This window comes from Syngnathus acus, chromosome 16, assembly GCF_901709675.1.
Source record: "Syngnathus acus chromosome 16, fSynAcu1.2, whole genome shotgun sequence".
In the NCBI taxonomy this organism is placed as follows: domain Eukaryota; kingdom Metazoa; phylum Chordata; class Actinopteri; order Syngnathiformes; family Syngnathidae; genus Syngnathus; species Syngnathus acus.
This window is the reverse complement of record NC_051101.1, coordinates 1,602,108-1,612,473: the sequence shown is the minus strand read 5'-3', so window position 1 is coordinate 1,612,473 and position 10,366 is coordinate 1,602,108. Positions and strand designations below refer to the sequence as shown.

General features: G+C 43.2%; 1 protein-coding gene and 1 long non-coding RNA gene across 2 annotated transcripts; both read left to right on the top strand.

The window, feature by feature from the left end:
- Positions 1–1,159: 1,159 nt before the first annotated feature.
- LOC119135690 lies at positions 1,160–2,271 on the top strand. Its single transcript, XR_005100594.1, has 4 exons — positions 1,160–1,261; positions 1,369–1,400; positions 1,480–1,569; positions 1,651–2,271. It is a non-coding gene; the product is annotated as an uncharacterized LOC119135690 (long non-coding RNA).
- Positions 2,272–4,142: 1,871 nt separating this feature from the next.
- LOC119135789 (carcinoembryonic antigen-related cell adhesion molecule 1-like) lies at positions 4,143–5,529 on the top strand. Its single transcript, XM_037273666.1, has 5 exons — positions 4,143–4,149; positions 4,303–4,626; positions 4,708–4,983; positions 5,118–5,366; positions 5,480–5,529. Exons 1-5 carry the CDS (start codon positions 4,143–4,145, stop codon positions 5,527–5,529), a joined length of 906 nt encoding a protein of 301 aa, XP_037129561.1.
- Positions 5,530–10,366: the final 4,837 nt, after the last annotated feature.

Here is a 10,366-nt window from a genome sequence, read left to right as displayed (position 1 = left end):
GCCAGATCGGGGGTTCCTCAGCCTGGACCACAATGTGAGCTAAAACTTGGTGTAATCGTCCGCAGCACCGGTTTCCAACGTGAGCCTTACCTCAAACCTCACAGTCATGTTTGAGTTCAGCTCAGCGACCTTGTCCTGTTCGACTGCCGGGTCGGGACTTTCCTTCCTGTGGTTGAACGGCAGCTCAGAGGTCTCGGCCAGTCATAGAGTTCACTTCAGTGACGGAGGCTCGACGCTCACTGTAGTGAACATGACGCGCAACGACCAAGGACCGTTCAGCGTCAACGTGTCTAACGGCGTCAGTGCGGCACTGAGTCGCCCAATGCATCTTTTCATTCAGTGTGAGTTTAAGGCACACACTCTCAGCTCGTCAATACGGCACTGATATTAGTCGTTCTTTGCAACAGATAAATAATGAAACTGTGACTGCTTTCATGTTGTAACACCGCAACATAGAGGCTATTTAGCATTCGGGTGAAGCTAGATGACCTCAGAATGGTGCTTGTTTTTATTTTTTTTAGTTACTGAAATTACGATTGTTTTGTATACTTGTCTTGTCAGACGGACCAGACAGCCTGACCATCGAGGGCCCGGACTCCGTTTTCGGCGGACAGCACGCCATGCTTCTCTGCTCCGCCTTGTCTGTCCCGACAGCGAGCTTCTCCTGGCTTTTGAACGGAAAGCCCACGGGTGTGCACGCAGCTGCATTGGTCATCGTTGCAAGCCAACATTGGGATGCTGGCGAGTACGTGTGCACAGCCCGGAATGCCGTCACCGGACAGAGCGCCAGTGGAAGCCATCAGTTGGCTGTTTCGGGTACGTCGTGCGCAACCAAGTTCACTGCAAATTGAATTTGTATGCAAGTTAAATAAGTAAAAAAACACTATTACATTGCCTTGTTTTCTTCAATTTTTGGATCATTTTAATGAATTTTGATGAATGTGACGAACGGAAAAAAGAAGACGGGTTTCTTTTGGCACAACAATGCCAAAGGAACAAAAAGCAACAACAACGGTCTCGTCAGTTTTTTCCTCATGCCTGTGGATAAAGTAAATTAAATAATAGTTTGTGTTGAAATTGTTATGTCATTGTAGGTAGTGCAATTTGTTGTGAGTAACGAACATCTTTTTCTTTTTCCAGACTTGTCCGACTGCAACTGCTGGACGTCTGTTACGGTCGCTGCCGCCGTCGCAGTTGCATGCTGTGTTGTCGTCGGCATGGTGATCGGCTTGATCCTGTATGGTCTCAGGAGAAGGCAAAGGTGAACCTCCTCATATTATTACGCATATCGAGAAGAGAGAAGAAAAATATGACTTTTTTATGGCTTTGTGGGAGATATTTCAACATCATATTCATTTGACTTGACAGACACAGAAGCATATATCCAACTCTCAAAACAGGTTAGTTCTCGTCTTATTTGGTCAAAACTATTTTTTAGACTCTACTCTATCAATAAAGACCAACTTGACTGCATTCTAGGGAGAAAAAGTATGAGGGTGAAGCAATCAGACATGTACAAGATCGCAGCTGGAACTCAGAGCGAGCGTTAGTCTGCTGCTTCCTTTCAAGGTGAGTCTGACAATTTTTGTCTGCATCCAAATACAAAAATGGATTAGTTGATAACAGATTTTTGCTGTTTGTTTTCTGCAGAAGAGAAGTGCAACTGAGTCCCCCACATGAAAACAAAACTCCATTCTTTCATTTATTTATTCCTACTTCGTGATTTTAGTTGTAATGTAGTGACACGCCACACTCAGCGACCGAATGGTTAGCATGTCTCCCGTTTCATTTTAGCACTCGGTTCACAGCGTGTTTGCCAATTTGGAGGGCGGTCTCAAAACGTCCGCGTCACGGCACAGATGAGCTTCTGCCATGGCCGGGATGGAAGTTGGCTGTGGACCACGCCCTCCGCGGCTCAGGCCTCCCTCTCGTAGATCTGCCGGCTTGTGCTCATCTGTGAAATTAGCACGAGCGGGTCAAACCCACCTACATGCAGTGATACGCCGCACGAAATTAGAGCTCTTTGAGTTGTCTCTGTGTTTATTTCAGTAATACAGACAGTTGTTTATTCATTTTTAAAATTGCAGATGAGCAACTATTTTGAAGGAATGGGTGTAATTATTTGTGCACGCGTATGTACAAAAAGGTAAAATATTTTGACAATGCGCCACATTTGCTTTTGTGTACATATTGTATTTGTGTATATATTAAATGTTTAATAACTATTATTGTACACTGGTTATCTCATGCCAATAAAATGTAATCGCAGTACGTGAGTTGCATTTCAATCGCATGGAAAAGACAAGTAGACAATAAACATTTTATTAGTTTTCATGTTCTTATCTTCAAGTTCATAAAGCAGGTGAGGAACATGAGATATAAAAAAGATCTAATGACCGTGGTGCTATTAAGCATGATTCCTTGCGTTATTTGGTTAGTTTGCAGCTTTATGCACCTAGTGGAGATTTGTTTTGCTTTTATAAATATGTTGATCGTGTAAATTACTCGTGAATATTTGTTTCCTTGGATGAAAAATATGCAGAGTTGTGTCAATGAGCTCAGAATGGTTATTATTTTTATGAGCCTTGTTGTGCGGAGATCATTGGACTTTGTGATTTGTGACAGGCGGTCACCCTGCAGCTCTTCTTGTGTGGCCACCGCATCAGCATAACTCCACGATATTAACAAGAGGTGACTCCATTTCAGACCTTAGCTGCTGTTATATTCATTTTGGGTGAAAATATGTGAAGTTTAGGGAAAACTATTCAGTACTGGACAGAGAAAAATGGAAGCTCGAAATGTGTGGATTGGTGGTTTAGGATGCTTATTTATTTTAGGGGGCGCTACTGAGTGAATTAGGGTTGTCACATTCTGTCACGAGATAAATGTATCTGCCAAATTTGGTCAATTTTCAGTCCTCTCCAGATTTGTCAGAAATAACGAGATGACACAACACAACAGAAGCAGTGAATATGACAATTGTAGGAATGACTCCAAAATCCCTCCAAGCAGGTGCGGCCCTGAAACTGTTGAGGCACTGTGTATTTGCATTTGACAGAGATGCATTGTCTGGATTGTTTGAGTCCGGGTGCCGTAAAAAGTTCAACTCCGAGCACAGTTTCGCCGCCTTTCGCTGTGCACCGCTAATTCACATGGCTCCATTGACGACATCTTGGCCTGTAATTCCTTCCGAAATGGCCAAGAAGGCTTTGATCGCCCTGGCGTTGCGGAACCAGACGAGACGGTTGACTCCTGCTGCTCAAACACGACTCACTCAAAAGCGATGCACAAACACTCGCAAAGCCGCTCTGACCTGGCGCACTCTGTCATCTTGTAATCAGTGACTAAAATAGCCGGAGAAAAAAAATCACTTGGCGTCTTGTGTCAGGTCGAGTCGGGATTTCACATTGGCGTTACTTTTTATTTAGTTTTGACTTTAGTGTTATTTAATTTCAGTTATTTTTGTTTAGTTTTAGAGCATGATTGTTGCTTTATACTTTGTCGAAAATGCTTTGTTTTACTTGAGCTTCTGATAGTTTAAGCATTAGTTTTAGTTTTTAAAAAATGTAAGTTTGTCATTTTAAATTTTGTTTTGGTTTTCAAATGAGAATTTCAATGTAGGTTTCGGCTTTCATTATATAGGGTTGGGGTTTCAAATGAATCTTTTAAGTTATAGACTCAAGGTAGGATTTCAAACTAGGAATTCACATCAGGTTTACAAGTTTGAGTTACAAATTAGAGTTTCAAATTAGGATTTCATGTTAGAGTTTTGTCTCAATGCAGTTTAAAACTAGTGTTAGGGTTTCAAACTAGGGTTCGCCTTGGAGGTGATTACACTGACGGACAATGACGTCAAAGCTGAGTTCCTTATTTTTGGAACCTTTCCGTCAATTGTCATTCAAAATCAGTGGCAGACGGATGGCCCATTCTGGTTCAATTTGAAAAAAATTGTGTGGTGCAAGGTGATAAATGTGCACAATGAACTGCGTGTGTGCGTGTGTGTGCGTGTGTGCGTGTTGTGGTACGCAGTACATGCACATTCCAGCGTTTGTGTTCCCTTTTTAAGAGAAGGGGGAGCTTGTTGAGCATAAAAGAGACGGGAAGACAGCGGCCTCTTCTTATTTGAGACTTGTCAAGTCGCCATGGACAGTAGGCTGCAGTGGAGCACCTCCGTTGTCTTGTTTCTTGTTGCAGGTACACTTCCCCTTTCTTCCTTTTCTGCAGTTCTGGGAAGTACAGTTCAACTCTATCTATGTATTTATTTATTTAGTTTGGAGTCAAGGTCTAATCTGCTTTCGTCAGGCACGTGCACGGCTCAGAACTTGCTCCCGCCGGGCCCGTTGAGCGGCGCTGTGTCCGGCAGCATCACCTTCACCACCACCCTCCGGCCCCCAGAGCGCCCCTTCCTCTCTGTCAGCTGGACCTTCAACGGCGCCAACGTTATCACCGCCACCTCCGACGAAGACCTACCCGGGGACGGATATGGCGAGCGGATCACCCTGGATCGAACCACCGGCAGCCTGCAGCTCCGGAGGCTGACGGCGGCTGACAGCGGGGAGTACGTGGTCGCCGTCATACCGCGGGGCGAGAGTCTGAAACAGGGCACGGTTGTGCTCAACGTGTACGGTGGGTTGGTCCTCGGACAAATGCCTCCTGTGTAAAGGGGGCTCAGACCCACAAACAACATCCGTTTTTAATTTTCGCCAGTGCCGGTCTCCGGGGTGACCGTGCGGGGTCCCACGAGCATCCTGATCGAAGACCAGCACTCGGCCAGCGTCACGTGTGAGGCCTCGGGCTCCGTCAGCGCCCGAGTGTGGACCAAGGGCGGGCGTCCCGTCCTCGCTGGGCCCACCGTCAACTTGTCTCCGGGCAACGTGACCGTCTTCATCCAACCCGTCCGCAGCCACGACGGCGGCGTCTACCGCTGTCGGGTCAGCAACCCCATCAGCGCTCTGACAGCCGCCTTCAACCTCACCGTCAATTGTGAGTATGTCGGCCGGCCTCGCCTCTGCACTCCTCGTGTATGTAATCGGCATTTTCAAATCAACAAATGTCCTTCTTTGAGTCTAAATTAAAAGTTCAAAGGCCTCATTTGAAAGCTATTGTTGTTTGCGCAGTCGGACCACATAACGTGTCCATTGCGGGGCCCACGGCAGCCCCGCTTGGCCGCAGAGTGACGCTGCTCTGCTTGGTCAACTCGTTCCCGCCGGCCGACTTCACCTGGGAGTTCAACGGCAACGCCACCGGCGTCAACGGCTCCTCGTACGTGGTCCCCCGCATGGACGAGCAAAGCGAGGGCAACTACACGTGCACGGCCAGAAATGCGGTGACCCGGCGCCATACCTCCACCCTTCTTTACCTGAGAGGTACCAATCCGCTCGGAGTGCCTCTCCAGTCGGAATTTTCTTACCTGATGTTTTTCCTATTTGTTGCTGATGTCATCAAGCGTCCTGCGTCGCTCCTTGCTGGTCCTTATCAGCGCTGGTGCTGAGTGCAACAAGCCTCAGGTGGTTCATGTCGGCCTATTAGAAGATGAGCGGGTGAGTTCCAAAATCGAATAATAGGCCGGCCGATATGAACTTTTTTTTTTAATTGGTAAAAATTGACCTTTTTTTTTTTTTTACCTATTTTTGTTGACACCAACACATTACTGCTGAATAAAAAGCGCTTGGAGCAATATGTCAATTCGACACACTTTTATAAAAATTTCCCACATTGATTGTGGAATAAAAAAACTGTCAACAAACATTAAAAATCACGTTTATATTCGACGTTGACATTGCTTTATTTTCGGTATTGGACCTAACAAATTACTTAAATTGGCAGATAGGAAGAGTGACAGAATTGATCGACAAAGATTTAATTTTTTTTTTTTTTCTTTGCTAGAATCCAAGAGCCTTTTGTAAATGTTTGCATTCTCTTCCTGATGCGTCCGCTTAGGACAGCCATATCCAAAGTTCTGGCCCGCGGGCCAAATCCGGCCCCCGATCAGATTTCATATGGCCCACAGCTTCGGTCTTATAATGTATTATTTATGGACCGCCTGCACTGTCAAACTGAATATATATTAAAAAAAAAAAAATGAAACCTGAACCTGTAATTCCTCCTATTACCAAAGGGTGGCAGCACCACCCCTCCCCGCTCATTTCTGCCATGGCGACTGCAAAGAAAACGAGGACAGTTGACATTGAGGGCCGTCGCTTTCAAGAGAAATGGGAATTACAATAATTCTTCGCTGAAAATCAAGGCAATTGTGTTTGTCTAATTTCTAAAGAGACGGTTGCCTTGTTTAAGGATTTCAACCTAAAGAGACACTAGTAGACTAAACATGCTGACACATACGACAAGCTAACAGGGAGTAACCGCGCTGATAAAGTGAAGCAGCTCCAAGCTGAAATGGCATCACAACAGCGACTCTTCACGCGGGGCTGTGAGTCAAAATTAAATAAAAATTAAATATTACTTAATATTAAATATTACGAAGTGGCCATGTTAATACTGTTGATGTTATAAACCTGTAGACATGACACAATATATATTGTAAATGACAAGAGCAAAACTCACTTGTTTTAAGTTTTAATAATAACAGACAAATTTGCATTACTTATAACTCCTGTTTAAAATGTTCATGAGGCAAAAATAATTTTAAACTCATGTAAATGTAAGGTATTCAAACAGTTTGTTCAATGTTATCTGACTCTTCAGATATGAATGAAAGGCAGAATTTGTGTTTTTAGCCTGAATGGCTTACATTTGGTTATTTTGTCATTTGAAAAATAAAGACAATTGTGACAATGAAATTTGTTTTATAACAGTGTGTATTTGCATGAAATTTTTGTAGTTAAAAAATGTCTGAAAAAACTATTGGCCCCCGGGCCCCTTCACTTTATTAAACCTGGCCCTCCTTGCAAAAAGTTTGGACACCCCTGGCTTAGGACATATGTCTTATTAAAAAGCCTTTGCGAGAAGCGTCGTCATGGAGATACAAATGAAGGAGCTTGCTTTGGAACAATTAACAGTACAAATATTTCTTTGGACTCAAGGATTCGGATGCACATTTGTGAATATGAGATGCACTAGAGCTGTGTTTAGGAATCCTGTTTTCTTTCACGCTCACAAAAAAAAATCTCATGACACACGCATGAAATGATGATTGTGGATGTGGATGATTCATGTTGAAAATAATTCCCCTGGCATTACGTAATTTAGCAGTATTGTCGTTGAAAGCCCTCCTTTAAAAAGGATATCTTTTCAACACCAGCCTTAATGAATCACTTTTTTATTGTTCGCTTAAATAAACACCTCAAATGACTACAACATTATTTACCCTCGTGAAAATAATGTCTGTATTACGATTGTTTGTTTATTTCACAGTAAAAGCGTTTGTAATGCCTTTGCCCAAATTGATCTCTATGCGCCATTGTGAATTTTTGCATGCCACAGCTCAAAAGACCACGCCGAGGTGATAATGACATGATAATTATGCATTGTCAGCACAATATCCTGAAACAATTGAGCCACTCGCTTGAATAAGAACACGCAAAATCATCATTATTATTGTTATATAAGGTCTTTCTGTGTTTTGTTCAGATGAAAAAATAAAGCTGTTAAAAATAACAGATCAGATTAAAAATGAGGTTGCAAAAAGACATTTGCATAAAGTCAGGTTAAATTTGCTCTTTGAACACACACGATTTATTTAGTCGGCCCCCCCATCGACCCCAGCGCCTCCCGCGGCCCGCCACACGAGTTGTTTTTCTCGTCAAGCCTTTTTACACCAGCGATTTACATGCGGGGCAACAAGCTGATTGGAAGCAAATGAAAAAGCTTTGCATCACTGACCTGATTAGCTCGCTCGACACCTGCGGCTCATTTTGCCAGGCAGATAATTATTTAGCGGTGCTTTTCCCGCAGGGGGGGAGGAAGCTTAACGGCGGGCCACTGGTGAGAAGAGCCTTTAAATAAATGCACCGCCTTGCTACTTTAGCGGTAACAGTTAAGCGAGTCATTCAACCTGATGCTGACAGCGTCATGAAATGGAGACCGCCGCTACTTTTTGAATGTTAGGGGTTTCGGATGCGTGTGAGGGTTAGGTTGCGGGTTAGGGTTCAGGTATGGGTAAGGGTTAGGTTGTAGGTGAGGGTTAGGGGTTACAGGTTACAGGGTTAGAGTTAAGATTTAGGTTAGGGTTCGGGAGCGGGTTAGGGTGAGGGTTAGGGCTAGGTTGCTGGTGAGGGTTAAGATTAGGTTGCGGGTGAGGGTTGCAGGTTAAGGTTCTTAGACTTCAAAAATGACCATGGCTTTAAAAAGGACCATGTATCGTAAATTGAAAAAGTATTACTTTTTATATTTTTCAAAGTTGGGTTTCTAACTAGGATTAGAGATTAGGGTCTGGCTGTTTGCTAACGCGCGATTTCGAAAATGTGGTCTTCTTGCACATGCAGACGCTGCCGAGCACGAGAACATGGGTTGACTGCTGCTTTGGAACCGCCGAGAGGAAGAAGAGGAGGACGTAGTTTGTCGGCAACATCAACTTCAAATGGTTTATTCTTATTGTCATCATCCAACGATCTGAAGAGAGAGCAACAGCAATGTGTCACACACGCAGGGCAGTAACTTTCCATCACACATAGATACCAAATGGCCAGGTGATAACAGAACAGAGGACATGCTTTTGCCTCCCCGCCTTGTCCCTTCCCCCTTGCCGCCTTTTGCCTTCCCGCCTTTTCCCTTTTTTGTTCCTACGTGCGGACAGTACAAAACTTTCTGACCTTGGAGTGTAGGGGTTGTTGTTTCATCTGATGTAGTGTCTCGTGTACTAACCGCCATTAAACAACCCAAGATCTTGCAAATAAAGAACCAACTGTTACTCCACAACTTTGTTTTACTTGCTCAACGATGGACATCTTGAACAAAGCGCAATACATCCATCCAGTTTCTAAATGCTGACCCTCCCGAGCGTTGATTCTAGTACGAGTAGTATGTAAAGAATGTACCAAAATTACTAATTGAATGGAACCACAAACACAATTGAACTGAACACATTAAAATATCCTACATTCCAAATTCAAGTTGCAATTCACTATTATTATCCGTAATACGGATAATACGTACTAACAACAATGTCTAACAAAAAAAGTGACTTGTTTGATTTTAATTTTTTTTCATCCATCCATCCATCCATCCATCCATCCATCCATCCATCCATCCATCCATCCATCCATCCATTTTCTGTACCGCTTGTCCCCACGGGGAACCTATCCCAGCCGTCATCGGGCAGTAGGTGGTCACCCTGAACTGGTTGCCAGCCAATCGCAGGGCACACCAAGACGAACTACCATCCGCACTCGCACTCACACCTATGGGCAATTGGGAGTGCTCAGTCAGCCTATCAAGCAAGTTTTTGGGATGTGGGAGGAAACAGGAGGACCCTGAGAAAACCCAGGCAAGCACGGGTAGAACATGCAAACTCCACACAGGGAGTGCCGGAGGTGGAATCAAACTCGCACCCTCTAAACTGTGAGGCGGGCGTGCTAACCAGTGCGTACTGTGCCGCCATTGTACTATTTTAAATGTATAAAATAGATTCTTAAATTATTAGTTATTTGACAAAAAAATAACTTTACGAAATTAAAATATGAATAAATTACTAAGGAGATTTTTTTTATCAAAATAAATTACTAGGTGAATAAAATTGCTAAAAAAACAAATGTTTTAGTAATAATGATTCATAATAAAAGCAAAATAATGTGAACTACAGAATGCAATTTCTGGAGAAATTGCATGTGAAGGCGAAGAAGTTGAATTAAAAACTTGGGGAATGCTCCGGAATTATTTCAAATGATACTGAATGACTGACAGGAAGTATTATACAATGAGTCGGAATGAGCTGAAAATATTAAAGATGGAACGATACAAATTGGTAAAAAATGTGGAAAGGTGAATATATAAATATTCAGAAAGACCGGAAAGTGAGAAAAAACAGTAAGCGAGAAAACCAGTAAGCGAGAAAAACCGTAAGTGAGAAAAAACTAAGCATGAGAAAACGTAAGCCAGAGAAAACGTAAGCCAGAGAAAACGTAAGTGAGAGAAGACGTAAGTGAGAGAAGACGTAAGCGAGAGAAAACGTAAGCGAGAGAAAACGTAAGTGAGAGAAAACGTAAGCGAGAGAGACCATAAGGGAGAAAAAACGTAAGGGAGAAGAAACGTAAGCGAGAAAAAACGTAAGCAAAAAAAACTTAAGGGAGAAAAACAGTAAGCAAAAAAACTAATGTAAGCGAGAACAACCGTGAGCGAGAAAAAAACATAAGCAGGAAAAAAACGTAAGTGAGTAAAACCGTAAGCGAGAAAAAACATGAACGAGAAA

Bases quoted from the DNA above. Each gene is read 5' to 3' on its own strand.
- LOC119135789 (XM_037273666.1), top strand. The intron at 4,627-4,707 runs GTGGGTTGGTCC...AATTTTCGCCAG, and splicing joins GGTTGTGCTCAACGTGTACG to TGCCGGTCTCCGGGGTGACC. The intron at 4,984-5,117 runs GTGAGTATGTCG...TTGTTTGCGCAG, and splicing joins CTTCAACCTCACCGTCAATT to TCGGACCACATAACGTGTCC.